The 20,633-nt window shown below is 40.3% G+C and overlaps 1 protein-coding gene across 2 annotated transcripts in view; it reads right to left on the reverse strand.

Annotated features, from left to right (window-relative positions):
* Positions 1–20,633, reverse strand: part of RPAP1 (RNA polymerase II associated protein 1) — a 47,686-nt gene that overhangs the window by 13,582 nt on the left and 13,471 nt on the right. For both annotated transcript variants that reach the window (XM_062495865.1, XM_062495866.1), the window contains exons 4-15: positions 20,016–20,108; positions 18,509–18,689; positions 16,280–16,456; positions 13,294–13,500; positions 9,701–9,816; positions 9,198–9,296; positions 8,633–8,734; positions 7,639–7,806; positions 5,270–5,452; positions 3,582–3,716; positions 3,232–3,411; positions 1,104–1,261 (exon numbers count right to left, since the gene is read on the reverse strand). In XM_062495865.1, coding sequence (XP_062351849.1) covers positions 1,104–1,261; positions 3,232–3,411; positions 3,582–3,716; positions 5,270–5,452; positions 7,639–7,806; positions 8,633–8,734; positions 9,198–9,296; positions 9,701–9,816; positions 13,294–13,500; positions 16,280–16,456; positions 18,509–18,689; positions 20,016–20,108 — 1,799 coding nt within the window. The remainder of the gene's footprint in view (positions 1–1,103; positions 1,262–3,231; positions 3,412–3,581; positions 3,717–5,269; positions 5,453–7,638; positions 7,807–8,632; positions 8,735–9,197; positions 9,297–9,700; positions 9,817–13,293; positions 13,501–16,279; positions 16,457–18,508; positions 18,690–20,015; positions 20,109–20,633) is intronic.

A 20,633-nucleotide genomic window follows, 5' to 3' on the forward strand; every position in this document is an offset into this window, starting at 1 on the left:
ACAGTAAAAACACTTCAGTGGAATTTCCTGTGTTTCCATTTGGTCCCATTGGCTCTTCACTTTCCACTGGAAGAATGTGGCTTTATCTTCTTTACACTCTCAAATCATTTATTTATAAAGATTGCTAAAGTGTGATTATGAGAATCACCACCACAATAACAAAAATAAACTGATATAGAAAAAAAGCTAACATAGGAGGACTACTGCTATTCCAATTTCATCTGAATGGGACCTACCTAACACACTGCCTCCAAGCACTCTGACTACCTCTTGAAAAAACGAATTTGATTTTATTCTTGCTGGGGAGTAGTTCTCAGATTCTCAGCCACACTTAAAATCTTGCAACTTTAAGCAATCTGCCATCTCTTTCCTCAACATTATTTACAGTGCTAAAATAGTAAATACAGTTTTTACTCTTTCTTAATCATACACCAGGTTGTGCCAAAGAACATAAAATGCTGTTATGGATGAGAATCTCCCTTCTGAAACTCAATACTGGCTTCCCTTTTACTCTAGTTCAGAACAACTCCAAAGCCATCTCTCTTCCTCCAATTCAATGCAATTGCAGGGAGAAGATTTAATGCTTGAGGTAGGGGAGACCTACACCAGACCTGTGCAGACCTTGGCAGTAAAGCACAAGAACTTGTCCTGACCTGGAAGCTGATGCATCGTGCAGTTTGTCTGCGCCAGTCTGCCCCACTCAGTGTGGTGACTGCTACCCACAGACTGCCCCTAGGTCAAGCAGATTCAGTCCTGGATGCACTGCAAACCACAAGTTCTGATGCCATACAAACACAGATTATTTATCCCTTCAAAGGGAAAAAGATGCAGCCCTAAAAAGCTGCAATGGTCTCCCACTGTAAAGAAGAAACAACAAAACAGTGCTTAAACACAGGAGATAGTGAACAACCAGAAAAAGGCAATACACATCATGAACACCCTTAGAAATGGAGTTTTACTGCAGAGGCCAGAGAAAGTGAGGTATGACACCCTGAAGGGACTAGAGACTGAGCCTGGAGAGCCCTCTCTTCACTCCTCTGGAACAGGATATCCACTGCCTCCGTTGTGCCCTCCACCCTCGTCTCTCCAGCTCTGAGCTGTACCTGTAGAGGTCGCAGGCCTGTCCGTAGCCAGCAGCCACAGCCCACAGCCGGAAGGCTTCGGTGCTCAGCCTCATGGCCTCCTCCCCAGGCAGAGGCACATCCAGAGGGTCTTCAGCGACAAAGCGACTTAACCGACTCTTCATCTCAAATGTGTTAAGCTGTAAACCAAACCAAGAAAAAAGAAAATTATCAAGAACAAAAAAGACAAAGGGACAAGGGGCATCAGATGCATGCATCATTATCTCATTGTTCTGACATATACAAAGAGCTGCAGATTTCAATTCAGCTTATTCTAGACTCTTCCTGCACTACTCAAATCTGCTTTTATTTTATGCAATCTTAAGGAGCAGACTACAAAGGATCACTACAAGGTCAACGGCTATTAAGAGGGAAGGAAGGGATGCCCAGGGATACCTAATCCATTCCTAACACAAACCAACTACACCTAAATAATTTCTGATGGAGGTTTGTCTGGCCCATGCACACTCTTGTTTTGGACACTATCTGCAGCATTTAACTTACTTTTAAAAAAATTATATAATTATCCTTTAAATAGTCATAAATACAACTCTCTTAAGCTTACATGTAAAGATATACTGTGTGACAAAAGATGTCTGCAAAAGTACTGAACTGATGCTGACATTCTTTTGGGGAGGTTACACTAGATGGGGTTCAGAGGCTCTACAACCAAAAATCTTTCTATAATTCGTGTTTATTTTATGCAAAAAATACCTCCTGCCTATTACTTTCATAAGGTTATAGAATTTGATGCCTTGTAAATGTTCTGAGGTTATTTTGGTATTGAATTAAGCATGACATGACTCATTTGCAGTTCTCTAGAAATAATTTTTATCCTCCCCTACATCTGGGTATTTTTACTTAACTGTAAAAAAAAGCTTATCTTTCCTTCTCCCACACATACAAAAGCTTCTATGTGCTCTGTCTAAACAAATGAGGTAACAATGTCTTTTTCACAGCACAAGGACATATTATAGGTAATTTAAATTTCAAATGCTTTAGAGACATCTTGTAGGGAAATCAATGCACACCAGCAAGAAAGCAAAGGAGCTGATGAGTCAAAACTATAAATTCTGACACCTCCCCTACAGAACAGAGGACAAAGTCAAATTTACTTCCAGGAGGAAGATGGAAGAACTTCGTCATTAGCTAAAATAAATTCCTATATTGATGGTTTTGATGTAGTTTTTTATGATCTTCCACTCCCACATTTAAGTGCATGTAACAGAATATATGAGAGCGTAACAGTAGCAAAGCCTGAGTGTCAGGAACCTTCTAATTTTTGCATGCCTTGAAATACCTGGAGTACACAAAGCCTGAAGTAGATAAATGTCTGAATTTTACTCTGTTATGTTCCTAGTACCACTTACAGTCACTAAATATCCCACTATTCATCATTATTCTCCATATTTTACAGTACAGACTGGTGTTCTGTTGACAGTAGCAATTTCCTGGGTAGCAATTTGTTAGATGCTGTTAACAACAGTGAACCAAAAAGCTTAAGAAGTGCTCTTTGCACTGTAATGGGTGCTGCTCTTGGTAGATTTCATGCATTTATAGCACCAGCATGGCAACCTATACAAGGGAAAGCAATTATGTCTGAAGTGGAAAATCTGTCCAGAAGTTAAGAGGAGTTGAAAACACTGAAGAATTATCACAGAGTTATTAAGGCAAATTAATGGCAGAAAAGTTCAACCAGGGGTATAAAACACAAGGATAGTGATTATTTCACTGGTTTATAGAGTCTTATGCTGCCTATTCCTGAAACATGGGTGTGTACAGAGCATCACACATCAACGCATGTTCTAAACACCTGCTCCTGGTCAGTATCACCCTGCTGGGCTCTGTGACTTTCACATGAGTGGACAACACAAACCATTAAAAAGCAGAGTCAATCTTGAGACAGCTCACCTACCATTATGCAGGAAAAGCATCATTATTATGATGCTGTCAATAATTCCTTCAAAACACACTAGTGCACCTTCCTCATCCTGGTTTCTTCAGCTTCACTGACAGCTACCTCCAGTTAGCTTTCTCTTTTTATTTAGGAAGGAAGGCATACAGAACAAAGGCCTTTGCAATCAGAAAAGCTCTTCCAGGAACCACTCACCAGCCTGGCTGTTGCATTTCGGCCTCCAGATGCCAACACCCTGATGAACTTCATAGCACTGGCACAAGCAACTCCGTGGAGACTGGTAAATAAAAACCCTGGTTCAGCCACTTTGGGATCCCACTGAGTAGGGAGAAACTCCCTGACAATGGTCTCAATCAATCGAGGACAGTCAAGCAGCTGCAGGGAAATAGTAGGGAGCACAAATAACTAGAGGTATGCAGACATGCAGAAGACATGCAAAACAGATGAGTTTGTTTTATCTCCTTGCCATAATCTAACCTGATATTCCTTCCCTTTTCCAAACCTTTCTCCATCATTCCCCAGCTCTTATACAATGGGAGATATACCTGACTGCATGCTTCAGAGGAATGCCTTGCTATATGGGTGAGGATGTGCAATATATCCAGGACTACTGCTGGAACAGGTCGTACCACCTCTAGGATGTACCTCAGCCGGTGCTGGATCCTTGTCTTCAAAAGTCCCTGAAAGGTGTTATAAAAAAATTTAAAAATCTGTTAGGACATACAAGTGCTCTCTGTACTTCAATTGCTGGAAGCCAAAAGGAGATTGTATCTTCTTCGGGGACTGTTAAAATTAGCTGTCACGAAACAAATAAATTTCTGCCTATTTGCAAGTATGCTGGCAAATGAGCAAGGGTTATCTGAAGAAAGCAGAAACAACTTTAGTTCTATTCTGAATCAGCACTCTGTTTGAGAGTACCTGTCATGTCAGAGAAAGCTGACAGAAACAGAGAACAGACACAAATTCCTATTTTGCAGTAAGAAAAGAGATGCATAGGGATGATGTAATTTTTTTTATGATCAGTGGCAGTGCCAGGAAACAAATCATCAGTTTACATAACAGTATGATGCATTCCTGGTTCAGGGAAAAGGCAAATCCATAATACCTGAGTTCATACCACTGATGCTTTTAAAAATTTGCAGCCAAGAAAGTTGTACCTCTAGGCCTGACCAAGTTCAGCAGCTAGTTTAAAAACTCCTTTTCCAACTGTGGGAAACAGTTTGAAATGGGTTGTAACAGCCAATAAGCAAGTGTGAAATGGAACTGCACAGCAATGGGAACAGAGGGGAATTTTATCCCAAATACCTTCTGAGTTCAGACCACTCAGAACAAGCTGAATCATGTCAGTTTACAGATTCACAAACTGATCTCCTATCTATCTACCACTCTTTTGTTACATTCTTTAAACAGTCCCACATGCCACACACCTAGCAGAATACATCTGAAATCATGAAGCCTCTAAACAAGACCAAATGCCCAAGTACAGTAATTCATTCACATTCAATGCTTTTAGACCAAGTGCTGTTCAAACACAAACTCAAAGATTAAATGATCTGATCACAGGTTTTAACACCTGCAGCAGGCAAGAGGGGTGTATTGGCTCCACCAAGGCTGAGTTTGAGGTAACAAAGTTTGCTATTTTTAGATCTCATATCAAAAATACAGGATTAGGTTAAAATGTGTGAGAAATTCCTTCTGAATGCTATAGTCTGAAAAATGCAAACATTACATCTGGGGAAATGGTAAATAGCCACCTGATGTCAAATAAAAAGAGTATCACTGTACAAATCTACTAGTTCTGAACTATCCAGCTGTAATATTCTTGTTTAACTTTTAAAAAGTGCATATAGACATTTTAATAATGGTTGGAACCTTTTCATTTTTAATTCAAGTGAGCCTGAAAATCATGTCTGTATGTAGTCTTTCAGAAAGCCTTCTCAGGTCATCAGTGTACTTGTTGTTGAATTCCCCAGAAGTTAAAGAGATATTAATGATACTGAAAGTATCACTAAGTCAAGTCAAGTCAAGTCTCAACACTTCTGGAGACCAATAAAATTATCCTCCTGGTAATATATGACAGAAACTCAACAACCAACAGCCAGGAAAGAGTTCTAATTCTTGCTCAGAATGTTCTTGTCCAGCATGCACAGGAGGGTGGATGATTCAATAGCACACACAGCACTGTGCTGAGCCTATTTTCCTGGAAAGATTCTGGGTCAAACTCTGTGCTTACCTTTACAACATCATATCGGGCCACATCTGGGTCTGGCTTGTTTTCATCCTTTAATTTCTTATCTTGAGATTTCTCTGTTCCATTGAACTCTTCCTCTTCCTCCTCTTCTTCCTCCTCATTGTTAGGGACAAAGGGGAATGCAGCCATCCCTTGGTACCATGAGAAAGTCCAATCGAGATATTTCTATAAGGAATGTTAAAGCACATAGAATAAAATCCTCAAAGAAAGATAAAAAGACAAAAACTTTTCAGGGATGCTCTTGAATATGGAATGCTTTATTTCTCTATAATCCCTAGAAGATGTGAAGACAATAAAAGCTATTCTAAACATAAACAAGCAGAATTCAATGATTTTTCAGGGAAATTATTTTGGCTGGACACACACACAGACTTGGAAAACCTTTAAAAGAATTACTGTGATGTGAATTAAATTCACTACCCAGCTAACAGAAATTTAGTTTAGCTGGAAAAAAATAGGATTATAAATAAGTAAATAAATAAAACAACCATCAAGACTCTAGGCATTAAACGGAAATCTGGTATCTATCGTCTTCCTATTCTTGGACCTGTGTTGAACTTAGGTCACAAATAGCACAGAAATATCATGTAAAAATTGATACGATAAAATAAAGACTGCTTGGTCTATTTGTTCATGTTTGCTTCACTTTGTTTGAACATCCATCAGATTAAGCAAATAGGAAAACCTCTTTTTTTGTTCACAGCTGATGAGTGTTAGGTACTCTCAACTTCTAGGGTCATAGACCAACTGGGCTAAGAGTTTCAATTCTTCAGAGAGGGGACAGCTCACATAACAGACCTACTTCTGCCAAAATGAGTATGAAAGACAAATCAAATGCTTGCTCTGCTTAATAACTCCTATAAATTTCCATTTCCTGCAGCCACAATCAGAAACAAACACCACAGTAGTCAGAAAAGTAGTGGTAGACTTCAGCTGCCAAGTACCAAGGAAGCACAAGCTATCATCAGACATTAGAAAACCCCTAATGCAATACGAAATAAAGATGGTGAGTGAATGGCATGGTCAGAAGAGGCCTGACTTGAGGGGATGAAGCCAAGAGTCCATCTGGAACACAGAATTTGGAACTACAGTCTTCCTTCCACCAAGAGAAGGGAAAGCATTAACACGAGGTAGCTGGGTCACCAAAGGAAACAAAAAGAAAGTTGCTTCTCTCCCACAGTCATTGGAGGATGAACAAAACTTTCAGACAGCATGATTTTTATGTGTGCTGATCTTCTGTGTTTGTAGTGCAGATAAATCCTACTTATCATACAAATTCTGGAGCAGAAGGCCAGGCTTCCAACCCTGTCCCTTCCTCAGAGACCTTCTGAAATTCAGCAACACGAGACTCTAGGAAGGACTCTCTGTGTTAGAAAATGTACTGACACAGCATTCACAATGCTGCTTCTGGCATCAAGTCAGTAATCCCTCCTTACACAAGACATCACATCATAAGCTTCGATCTCAAAAATCAGACCGCTTCAGACACTTACATACCAGAGTAACACCAGAAGAGAGAAAAAGTAGATTAAGCTGATTCATAGTACTAATTACCTACAATGGGTGGCCAGGACTCATCTAAGTAGAACTCCATTAGGCTCATAGATGGAAAACTAGCAAAATGTGGAGAAAGCTACCTACTTTTTCATTTCTCTTACCTCCCACAAGGGATAGCTCTACAGGCCTAGTAGAAGTTGCAGGGGACTTCTACCCCATCTCTTCTATCACTTGCCCCTTTGCTTCTATCCAACCAGGAGTACATCTTAATCTGGCTGTCTATAGCCCTGAAAATCTGAAATGAGTCTCAACCTTCTAACAGGGGAAAAAGAATCATTGAGAAAATAAACACATGAGCAGGAAAAATTAGGTATGTATCAGTGTTATACATGGGAACAGCAGAAAATGGACCATTAGAGAAAAAAGAACACAGCATTATTATGAGGCATAAGGGAAAGTATGAAGACTATTTAATCTGTTAAGTAGCAGAAAAACTATGAAATAAGAAAACAACATAAGAGGACACATTAAAAAATAAATTATACATATACATTAGTAGTGGCCTGATTTAGATTGCAAAGATATCAAAAGAAGAAGAAACTCAGCAGCGTGCACTAAATTTAATCACAGGGCAGAGATAATTCAAACTGGAGGGAAAAAAGGACAACTGAGTGTCTCAAACTGTGATAACACACTCCATCGTTTGTCTCAAAGCGCAGCAATTACATTCTATTCACTGTTAAACTAACACATCCAGGAAACCTTTGTTCAAGCTACTTACCTTGTCTTCTCACTCCAAACCCTGTAAGCAGCTCAGCATGAAATCAAACCCAGGCTCTGAATGATTATCTTACCTCATCATCAAGTGACACCAGCAGAGCCCGGAGAGCACCAACAGATGCTGCCATGACATTTTCCACTGCATCATCCAGCGAGAAGCGCAGCAAGAAGAGAAAGCCAGCATCAAGCAGCAGACGCAGAACGCTGCCCTTCAGTGAGGAAGCAAACTCTCCAGCCCTGGCCTGGGAAGTGCCAGACAGAGCCAGGGTTAAGTATGTCTCATCTCAGCTAGATACATCTCTGGGCTGTCACATCTCAACATTTTGCATCTTTGCCTCTTTTCACTTCTACTGTAAAACTGCTAAACTGTGTAGAGGTTATTCTTCCTCTATTTTATCCTCCATTCATTCCACAGAAGAACACAACTACAGTTGCTTAGTGCAAGAAACCCTTCTTTCTAAAGTCTGCACTCATCTTTTGACTTCCTCCTGTTCTGCCCCATCACTCTTCTCAAAACCATCATGTTTCTACTTCTCTGTTCCAGTGCCATTAGGGGGAATGCTAGCACTTCCCTCAAAAGTTAGGTGGAAATGTGCACAGAAGTATTCATTTTGCTTTCTCCTCTTGGCACATTGCTCTGTGAGTAGGCTTGGCTTTTTCTCACCTCCTACAGAAAACGCACATCGTGAAGCTGGCTCAGACAACAGGAGTGAAAGGGTCAATGCCAATAACAGGTTTGTCACAACAGTAACATTAAAAAGAAAAAATCAACTTGCATCCAAATTAACAAGAGAATTAAAATTGCACCACTGTCACTGAACAGCACTTGAAACAACCTGTTGGAAAAACAATACTCTGGAACCACCCAGAGAAAACTGCATCTCAGTTTGTTATATCCCAACACTTAGCTTATCTAACAGTAAGGATCCTCAGTGGAACAGAGTGCCCAGCTGGTGACTTTGCTCATCTTCACTGAACAGCAGAAAACAAACAACTACCACCAGAGAATCTGGGCTCTGATCCACCATGAACTTGAATTATGGGGAGAAATTCCTTAAAGTAACTTACTCTTTGAACAATACAACCTAAGACCTGTAGAGCCAGTGTCCTCTGTTGTGTAACTTGGCTGCGAGACAGATGAAAGAGCTCTTGCAGAGAATAACCGGCTCTCTAAATGGCAGGGGGAAACAAAACAAAGAAACTGTAAAACACCCTCAGCTACAGCAAAAAACTGGTCCTTTAAAACAAGATTACCTGTAACATACTGTGTAACAGAATATAAATTGTAAGCCAATGCTGTTTGCCACGAAGTGTTATGGCAATTGCAGAAGCCATTCTAATCTTAGGTGTCACAGGAGAAAATTGAACTTCTTCAGCAAAGGAAGTACATGCACCTTTTTCCAGCACCACAGGACTTTAATAGCATTAAAGAGAAAAAGGCATTAACAGTTTTCTGGAAGTAATGCAGTTCATGCATGCAGACACAGCTTTGTCTTCAGGAATTGTTTCTAAAGAAAAATTACTGCACTTTTTAAAGGGATTTTTTGTCACTGAAAATCCTTGACACGAACGGAATCGACCAAATTAAATACAGAAAAGTGTGTATCTTTTCTATTATATTACACCCACCTACCTCTGCCTCTTCTCCATGGTGGTGCAAGCCTAGATGTGTTGGCAAATCAGCATCTGCGGGAATCAATTCTCCTTTTAAACTGAATCGAGCTTGCATTCCCTACAGCAAAAGGGTGTAGGGAGAAAACTATTATTTCTATTGCTATCCACTCTTAAAATAACACTTTTTACATCACCTGCTGGAAGATGACACTTCACAAATGTCCTCAGGCCTCAAATTCTTCAAAAAAAAAATACTCCTATCTTTCCTTTTTTCTCAGTTTTACACCTGTTTTATCCCAGATTACCATGGCTAGACTGTCACTTCCTAGCTTTCAAGTGCTACAGACTGAACTGATCCTGTTATCATCCCATCCTGTGAAAGAAAATAGGGAATCCTTCAATCTGATGAAATCCCACAGACTGAGCAGTCAGAGGACTCCCTTTTGAAGCCTTCAAAACCGTTACTACTAAGAAGCATGATCCAGACACAAACACACAAAATATCAGTTTCTTCTTTCAAACCTTTTTGGTTTTCTTCTGCCGAGGTGAGGGCAAATCTTTCATCCATTCCAGCTTCTCAAACTCTACATTGTCCATGTGAATCCACTCCTTCCTGGGCTTCACAGGCAGATCATCATCTTTGTGCAGAGAGAAAGAAATGTCAGTCATACCTTCCAAGGCAGAGATGAAGGAAATACTATTCCTTGTTTGCCAAGGTACTTGGCTTAAAGATTGCATCAAATATAAGATTATGTAAAATAAAAAGAAAATAATTTTCAAACTGACACTTGTGTAATGCATAAACATCAAAGGTTTAAAGCTATTTTCATCTTTCATGAGAGCAAGAAGAGGAAGTAAACAGCACTGTAATGAAATTCAGACAACACTAATTTAGGAGAAGTTGAACAGAAGTCAGGACACAAGTAAGGCAAAATTATCAGAACCAGTGCAGAAAAAACAATATCAACCCTACTTTTGGGAAAGCAAACTAATATCATCAAGGAAGAGAGTGTTGGGGGGGACATGAAATTGAAAAGTATTAATACAGAGTCCCAGCAAATTATTGGAACCCAGTAAGATTTTAGCCTAGTTACAATGAACGCAGCACAATATTTGTGCTTTGGTTGCATTTGCTATGCTGCTCTTCAGTAGCCCTCCCTGAAGGCTTGAGGAGATCAGCTTGGGAAGAAAAGATCAAAACAGCTGAAAATTTGCATAGCTTTCCAGAGCCAGCTCAGTGGGGAAACTGGACAGTTGAACAGGAATTTCAAAGGTGCAAGTACTAAAGGAGAAAATACTAATTTAACTTTATAAGGAGCTTTGACTACAAAAATTTGAGAAATAAGACATTTGTGCCTGACATCACAAGAGCTGCCTTAGGAAAGAGGCAGATCAGATGTGAAAGAATCTCACAAGTGAAGAGACCAGGGAGATACAGCCAGGAAAGGTAAAGCTTTGCTACTAGGATACTACCCCAAACCAGAATGAGATGAGCTAAGAAGTCTTTGCTATCTCAGAAGAAAGCACATGTAAGGACAGTAACAGGAAGTCTAAGGGCATGGAAAGCATTAGCATCACTCCTGCTGGAGCAGCCCTGAACTCATCTGCATTGCAGCTATTAATCCTAGTACTCTGCTCTTCTCTTTGCAAAGAAGAAGTCCCACTGAGATGCTCTTCTTCCATCAGATCTTTTCCTGCTGATCACTGGTCTGAAACCTAACCTTTTACTTTCTTCCAATTAGCAGATAAACTTTCAAGAAAAGCACTCATCCTCTCCAGAATGAAGCCTCACACTTATGATCAATGTGGTATTGAATCGGGCAAGGAACCAAGCACAGGGTTATCTTGCTCAGCCAGAAAGCTGTTCCACAGAATTTCAGCCAAAGGCTCAGCATGCATTTTAATTGAAGCAAAGGAAAAAGCATCTGAAATGTACGAAAGTGGAATGTTCGTGGGTGGTAGATGCAACATGAGAGGAAATAAAACCAGCAGAAAAACAAAATATATTGACATTTGTAATTTAACAAAATGTTTTCTCTATTAATCACTAAATTGACAGGGTTGAGCTAATCATTCTGTGAATAAGATTATGCATGTTACTAGCAGCCCTTAGTACAATGATCCTGTCAACAAGAAAAGATGGTTATATATTTCAAGCCATCAGCAGACTATTATTGAGAAATCCCTTTACAGAAGCACAAGATGACAGTGTGAATGCAACATTTGCACTGAACTTTTTCAGACTTGGGTTACATTAAAGGCTACCATTCAACCTCTTCACCTTCTGCTTTGCTTCCCATTTTCCCTCAGTGACAGAATTAACTTTTCCATTTGATAAGGTTACAAGTTGCTGGATAAAGGTTTCACCATCTTGTTTCTAATAAACAGTAGCTTTTTAGGTCATTAGAGAGCCAGATTTGACTTTTGAGCAATATTACTGCTTTGTGTCATCACCAGAAATTCAGTGTGACCATTTCTGCTGAGCTATTCACAATGCATTTACTTCTGAGTATAAACAGATGCTAAAATTCCAACAGTAAGTGCTAATGCCAAATTAATTTTTACATTTCCTGTTGGCCAAGATGTTGCAGGCATAAACTGAGATACTGGAAAACCTTCCCTTGCTTTTTAAACTGTGTTTCAGCTCACCCTTTTTTTGTTGTTTCAAATATCCTGGGATATATCTTTTTTCTGTGCTATCTTCTATAGGAGGCAAAAGATGTCAGCACACAATGTTTTAAACACTGAGCTATTCCCAAGAGCATTACTGTTGTTACTATTACAGGCTGAACAACATGCTTCTATTGCTCCCAGGAGATGAAAAGATCTCACTTGACCTGGTGCTACTTGTGCACTCAGTTATTCTGGGACTAAACAGAACTAAAAACAGTCCCTTTGATTAATATAGATTTGTGGAAAAGTAAAACTTGGGGAGAAACTGCAAAGGACTGTGCAGTGAAGTGTCTTCATCAAAAAGAGCCTGAGCTTTATTTCTCCTGCACATGTACACACACATATATACACTGACAGATTCATCCCTCCCAGCAAGAAAATGGTAAATGCTTGTTATCTCTTGCAAACATCAAGCTGAAATCCCAAAGTGATTCAGAGACTTCTCTAATCAGTCTGCAGGTTACACTGAACACAAAGGATGCATTAGAAGAGAGGATCAAGAGATAGAGAAAGGCAAAAATTGACAAGAAATTGTGGGACAAGTATATTAGGAACAAAAGTGTGGGGAAGATGACAACAGGAGCTTACAAATCACAACAGAGAAAAAGAAATTGCTAAAGAAAAAATACAGCGAGGAAAGCAACAATAAGCACAGAAACCTAAAGGGAAAACTCTTCCTTTCTCTGCTATGAGAATGTATGGGGTTGCTCTAACTACTGGAGATAAAGCAGCTTTCTCCTCATATAGGCATATATTGAGCATTAAAGGGTTCTGCCATAAGAGGCAATAGCTCTGTAGCACTCCAAAAAAAGCAGGACATTCTACAGCTTAATACCTCCCCCTCCATCCAAAGCACAAAAAATAACTCAATCCTGTGAAAGTCATTGGGTGGCTTCTGAGATACAGGACACAGTAGGGCCACCAGGAGCAGTGTCATGCTTAAACATACATGCTCTGTATGAGCAATTTCCCTGGTGAGAGAGACTGTCATCTCTGTGCTATTCAGTGAACAAATTTTTAACCCTTACCTACCCAACACTCTCTTGTCCCCAACCAGTACCAGCTAAAAGAAATTAATCGGGCACCAGCTGAATCTCACTACTACATTCTTCTGTTTCTTTGTTCACATGACTTAACAGAAGAGCAATGATGCCTAGTTTAATACATTTTTCCCTTCAGAGGCCTTAGAACAAATTTCAAAAAGCAAGACCTCCCAATGAACAGGTCACTTCCATCACATAGTGTACCACCTTTCTAATCTGTGGAGCCTATCTAGAGATGTTATTTTTCGAACCCAAAATACCTATATTTTAAGTATCATGGTAAAATTCAGATTTGGATCACTACAAAGTAGCACAGTAATCTAATGCAGATTGATACAAACACCATACAAATCTGACATTTCTGTTCAGAAAATTAACAATATGCACTCTGTTTCTTACCCATTATTTCTACCTTCATATTTTCTTCCTTCCTTACAGGTTCTTCCAGACCTGACTCCTGCATGGAGAGAGATGATCTTGCACTATGCTCAGCCACAGACAGAGATTCCACAGACTCCCCCGGTCTGTTCAGTTCCATTTTTAATTCCTTTTTCTGGCCTTCATTGTTACCACGTTGTGATTTCAAGAAAGCAACTAAACTGGGATCTGCAAGTATTGACAAAGAGACAGACAGAGAAGTGACAAAGTCTCAAAATACTTCATATGCCTATAGTTCCTGCTATTTATGTTTCAGTCTTTTCTACATGTCCTCTTTCTCTTACCAGCTGTCACTCCTCTTCAAACTGAGGCACTCCACTGCTTTATGACCTCTCAGGCACATAAGGTAGGTGTAACTGACTGGTGAGGAGACACCAGAGAAAGAACTGACAAATGCCTTTCAGAGAAAAGCAACCACAAAAATTCCATTTTCCCAGCTTACAAATGAATACAGATAATTCCTTCTTTTCCCCTCACTGCCACTCAAGTGGGACATCTAAACAAGACTATTAACCATGGAGAGGATTCTGGTCTGTGTTCCCTGCCTGTGGACCACTCAGTGGCATCAATCTGAACACTAGAAGAATACACAGGACAGATACCACAAAAAGAATTACCTGATCTTTATTGAATTGCAGTAGAACTGCAAGTCATAGCTCAGATATTATGTTACAAGGTGACCTTTGTTTGTTCTGAACTGACTCCCCATTGCAATTATCATCTGACAACACCCAGAAAAGACACAGCCATTCCCTTCGAGCTTTGAAGGGAAACATTTGGGAGGTGAATGTGTATTGAAGAAAGTTTATGTTCATATGGTTTTAAGATCATCATTCTACTTTCAGAACTGCTACAGATATCCCACACCATTTTAGATGAAGTGCACTGTCTCTGAACACACTTCTCTAGATGATGGTGTTGGGATGCTTATGCCAGAGGTGAACAGTGAGAGATTGTGCATTGTGCCTCAACAAGGTACAGAAATACTCCAGTAAGCAGTGTCAGAGATATATAAAGCAGAACATAACACCTACAGTGGTTATTTATTCTTTGGAGGACAAAGGACAAGCAGTTGAGAAATGCTCTGTACCTGAGATAAGTCATCTCAAAAATTACTCCCACATCTCTGAAACATCTACCCCACACTCATGACTGCTGCACGTTCTCCTCAATGATGCAGTTTAAACTGTCCTTGGTGAAGGACAGGCACTCAGCCCAGTCTCATTAAAGTACTCCTATTTTTTCTGAATGCAAGCAGAGCTCTCACTTTCTTACACTTCACTGTACACAGCAAGGAAAGACTGCAATTATTTAATTGTTCCACACAGTGACAAAAAAGTCACTGATGTCAATCTGTGCATAGTACATCAGAAACCAAGCCTACTTCTGTCCAGAGTCTCCATGAATAAAACCAGCACAGTACCAACTGCCCAGCACAGAACTGTGTACCCATTCTCATACTTCACACCACAGAGTATCATCTGCTTCATAACTAAGAAGTTAATTCAGGGACTGGACAGCATTTAACACATACACATCATTCACATTCAAGAATATGGAGAAAAAGCCTCTTTAATTGACAGCTCTGTGCCTGTCCAGTTCCTAAATCCATCTCCAAGTCAGCAATTTAGTTTAGGAGTTGCTTCATCATGTATAATTCTCTACCCACAGATATTCTTGGAATTCCAAAATCACTCCCAGTTTCTTTAAGGCCTCAAAACACTAAAATATCTGTAATTGTAACCTACAAGACATATAAAAAAATACATTACTTCAGAAAATATTGTTCAAAAACACTTAAAATACATGGCATAAGTATTCACCTCTCTAATATCCCAAACAATGGAGTGGTGAGGACAAGGAGCAAAGATCACAAATCACTTACAAGAAGTAAGTATGTAATTAGGGTATTTTTCATACACATGCCATTGTTATAAGCAGTGAAGCCAAATAAAATACCTTTCTCTGAATGAAGGATATACCTAAACAATCTGGCTGCAATTATTTTGTGCAGTTCCTTTGCCACCTTTCCAGTTATACGTGTTGCTTGCAATGAAGTCAAAATAATTAATATGATCATTAAGCTGAACCCACAAGAGACTTGTGCATCTAAAATGCCACTCACATCTAAATTTGACCTGAAATCATGAAAATTTTTAAAATCCTTGTCTGCCACCTACATCTGTACATCTGCTCTTCCTGAGCATATAAATTCATCAAACCAATGCCAAATAGTGTTGCAGTGCCCCAGATCACTGAAGTCTTAGCAAACATACCACATTCAGTGTTATCCTCTACCTTGTCATCAGCTGACAGGGATAGGCATTCCCAGGGCACCACTGTGGACAGGGCTCCAAACCAGCAACCAGACCCCTGCCAGAATATGCCTGTACCAAATAGCCTGATAATTAAAACACTTTTTCAAAAAGTCAAGGTTAACTGCACATTTTTCTGCTCTACAAGTATAGGTTTGAACTGGAATCTCCCACATGCCCATAAGTTCTCCCTATCCAGGTACTGACAGTTCTGGCCCAAGTTTTAGGTATTTTGGATGGGAAGACCAGGGGTTCTCTCTCATCTCAGCACTGCTATGACACTGCTTTCTTATCAGCTTCAGAGAATTACATTTTAGGACCTTTATGTGCAGCCATGTATTTGGAGTGCAAGGCAATAAAGTGCACTAATCATCTTAACCCACAGCAGAGGGGTGATGAGAAAGGCTTAAGCCAAACCAACCCTCACTGAAAAACAAACACTCTTTAATTTTTTTCACACTTAGTTCTTACTCATAAGATACTGACATTACATGGAAGCAAGATTATCCACATATGGAATGAGCAAGAATTCCAAATTCCCAACGTTGACCTGTGAATTTGCTAAGACTTCGGGACACCTACACATTCAATAAACTGCCTTAACTCTAGAGCTGACCCTGGGAAGCACATACCCAGCTGAGCCAGAAGCCTCGCTTGCTCCTGCAGGATCTCTTCCTCAGACATGGACTGCAGCTTCTCCAAGTTCTCTTTGTGAATAGCTTGAGCTTCCTCCTCACTATTTTGGCTTCCAAGACCCTCTCCAGTTATGAGACAAGGACGCTGAGAGGTTAAAAAGTCACCATCTTTGTCTATAAGAAGCAGCAGAGAAAGCAGTTAGTGATCTGTGCCTACAGCATCAAGAATAAATCTCAATTCTGTCATTAACAGAATTGCATAATTTCTCCTTTTTTTTTTTTTTTTTTTTTTTTTTTTTTTTACCTTGGAAGTAAAGTTAGGAGTAAAGAAGTTTAGTTTAGCTTCAAACAAAACTAAACCATTTGTGCTTTCATCCCATGTCACAACAAACATATTGATATAATTTCCAGCTTGTTTCTTAGGGAACTTGAGGAGGAATGGCAGAGAAAATTTTTATGCAAAGCAACAGCACAAAAAGGTAAACTGAAGCATAATTCACAAATGATGCATCAGATGCATTCACTTCCAAGCTGGTGAACACTAGATTCTTTCTCTGCTCAAGAATGCCTGAACCCACATTCATATGTCAGCTGAACTGTGACCTAGTAAATATCTGCCGAGTAAGACAGAAAATTAGATTAGGTAAACCAGCTTCCAGAGTGATACTCAATTCTCAACACAGGCATGTTTGCTTCTAACAATGTCCTGTACTCACCTTCAAGGGTTGAACATACTAGAAATTACAGCAAGGGGCATTCTTCCTACTCTGAATAAAACAGAGTCCCCTTTATCACCTGATCTAAATCAATTTTAAACATTCATTTCATTTAACCATAGCACCAGGTAACATGATCCTTTGGTCAGTGTGAGACCCTCCAGCTCTCCTGTAACCCACTACACAAGAACCCGACTTTGTGACTTTACTGCTTATGTTTTATTCATATCCTCCATATATTGACTTGGACCACCCCTACACCCCTAAACCAGCTAGTCCTGAAAGCATCAAATTCCTGTCCAAACAGCAGCAATGACTCTCAACATAACACCAGGAAAACCTGATGTAATTTCCACAGTTGTTTTGCATATTGAGTAGAGAGAAGACAGGGTGACCTGGCAAAAGCTTCAGTAAGGTTCCTACCACCAGCCATTAAACTAAGGGTTACAATGGAGAAGCACCTTGTTACTACAAGAAATTAAGCTTCCCCCTTCTCTTTCTTCTAGTGATCCTGCCACAAAAGTCTGGCTAAAGAGGCCAAGCCATTTTGTAATTTCTGTCACGCTATTACATTTTAAAAGCATTCATATTCAAGAGGATGACAGCTGCAAGGCTGCTCTATTTCCCTTTCAGCTTTCTCAGGCAGACCTATACATGTCCAACTGTAATAGGACACACAGTGATCACAGTATAGTGACCTGGATGATGGATTTGTGCACACACAGCACAGCACACCTGGCAGTTCTCTTACCAATTCTCTGACAGGGGGTAGGGTTGATACAAACCTTAGCCGAATGGTAATAATCTTCAAATGACATCTGGTCTCTATTCCAATGTGAAAAAGAAGGTGTCAGGGTGAAACCCAGACACAGGGTGGGTTTTAAGCAAACCAGACTGACCCAGTCAACACAAATAAAAAAAAAGCCTGGAGATGCTGGTAACAATTGAACTGGCTTCATCTTTCCTTGTCACGTTGCTGTCAGACAGCAAGTAACTGCTGGAGGTGGCACTGACTCATCAGCACTGCCTCACAGCATTCCTTATGGAGCAAAGCCACAGTCTCATGGCAGCAGATCTGGAGACAGAAAACTGAGCTTTCAAACATTTCAGTAGGAGTGAGAACCCACATCACAGTGGTCCCAAGTACTTTCAACACAGAACCACCCTCTTCATAAAATTGTGGAAATCAGTGATGAAACAAGAAAAATTTTACATATAACAGAAAAAGAAGACAAGAACCTTGCAAAATAAATCTACTTCCCTGTGTGAAGCAAAATGAAAACCAGTGAGAAAGCTAACAAAATTTTTAGAATGCATCTCAGAACTTTTTTATTCTTTTTTAGTTTGCATCTCAGACCATTTCAAATCAATGCCCCAATACAGACATTCCAACTGACCTTGAGATTCCTAAACTGAGGACAACCTAATTTAAAATACGGTGCGCTGACATTATGGTTACTAAAGCTATGTGAATACGGTCGGCTGGATAAGCAGAACCTTCTCCACTTACCACCCCTGCTGCTGGGGAGAGGTGCCTCTCCCGCGGATCCCACAGGATCCAAGGCATCTGGCGCAGCTGATCTTACTTGCACGCACTCGGCAGCAGAGGGAGCCGCCGCTGCCTTTTCGGCAGCTCTTTTCGCTGCCATCTTCTGTGCAAAGATGCTTTTCCTTTCGGATCCCAGCTGCACCTGCAAACGGGGAAGCCACGTGTCCACTTTTCTCTCCAGAGCCTCCCTGCACATCTGCCACTAACAAATATATAGATCTGATCCTAAAGACACTCTCAGATCAGACTTTGGGACATGCTACAGGGAGGCTGCTGGCAGTCACCTGCCCTTTTCTGTGCATGCATGACCCTTTTTTAACATACAGTTTACTGCTATGACAGAGACACAGACATGGATGTTTTTGGCACCTAGAGAAGGAAGATGATTAATATATACAAGCAAGGAAAATGTATCTAAAATGTCACTAAACACAATAGTTCCAGCTTTCCTGCTGCTTGGAAGCTCTGCATAGCTGAACACCTTGGATTTCTGAGTATAAATGGGGCTTTACTTCACTGTGCTCACCACATGCTTGGAACACGCTTTTTATAAGGTGATTAGTGAGCAGCAGGGTGAAGAGATCAACACAGTAAGAAGTGGGAAAGTAGAGCTAAAATAATCCTGGCTAAATTACTGTGTTGCTTGCCTAGGTAATGGAAGGGCATGGCTCTGAACAGCCTTGCACAGAGGATGCACAGGAAATCCAAAGGAGACTAAGCAAAAAATCTCTTGCATGTCCCCAGTCCAGAGAAGAAGCTTAAAAAGCAGTCTGAACATTTGGTAGCTGATTTGTGCGCTTCTGCATCAGATAAACAAAACTGGTAGTTTAAAAAGTATTACTCTTGCCTTTCAAAAAAGCTGTCCTTCAAAACAAGCTCCCTCCTCAAAGCAACCACAGCTGTCAATCACTATCAATTCCCAGCATCTGACTCCCACTCAGCTAGCAGTCCTCGCTACTACAGCAACGACTGATAATAGCAATCACAGCTTCCAGTTTTACAGCTTCAGAAAAAAAATATGTCAAAATCAAAAAAGCTGCAAAAAGATAACCTGAGAAACCATACTCAAATGTTATGCCAGGAGTAATCAGGTGCAACTTCAGTAAGAACCTGGTGGACAAATTAACAGAGATTGCTCCTCAGAGAAAAACCAGCTGAACAGGATCAATTCCACTACAGCTCTGCAGATTTGATCCACCTTAGTGAAGTTAGCTGAAGAAGGCTAAACCAAGAGGATTCCAATGTTACTTAACTGCTGGGTATGGAGTAGCTACATGAGAGCAGCTTGGTAGAACTCTCTCCTTCACTCAGGTGGCAACACCAGAGATAAGCTGAGCTAGTTCATAATCTCTAGCATGCTAAGTTTGGTTATTTTGAGTCCTACCAAGCCCCACTAAGCATTAGGCTTTAATAGGAGAAAGTTTAATTGTTCATGAAGGTAGCATGAAACATCAGCTCCTAATCTTACCTCACTTTTTATCTCAGAGCGGTGAAATGTCCTTGGAAATGCGTCTCCCGTGGGCACTGGTATGGTCACTGCTACTGTGCTTGTGTCTCGTTCCTAAAGAAAAAAATTCAAACCCTGTAAAACCACTGCAACAGCCAGACATGTTTGTATCATTTAACTGAGAGCAGGCTCAAAATCTCTTAGCTATGCAGCTCACATCACCATCAGGCTTAGAATACCTTGTGCTTATTTAGAGACAAAGTGAGGCTATTTTCCAAAAGACTGGACTGCCAAACTCCACACAGCACTCAAAGAATCAGATAAAGGAAAACTTAGGCCAGTGAAAAGCAAGGAGAACATCCCCAGTAGAATCCAGAAACTCATCCAAATCCACACTACAGCACATGCCTGCATGCAGTCAGTGTGACCTGCCAGCAGTCAGGGCTGGAAGGCAGATCTGAATCTATATTTAACTGAGAGCGAAAATTCACCCAAAGAGCTTTTTTCTTTCAAGGTGCTACAGGACACTGGTCTACAGTGCTGCTTCCCTACACTGTAGAAATTAAAAGCAGCCGCAGAGCCCTTCATCCCTGCAGAGTTCACAGCATTCAAATAAACAAACACTAGATCATCACACAA

The sequence above is a fragment of the Cinclus cinclus genome, chromosome 6, assembly GCF_963662255.1.
Source record: "Cinclus cinclus chromosome 6, bCinCin1.1, whole genome shotgun sequence".
Taxonomy (NCBI): domain Eukaryota; kingdom Metazoa; phylum Chordata; class Aves; order Passeriformes; family Cinclidae; genus Cinclus; species Cinclus cinclus.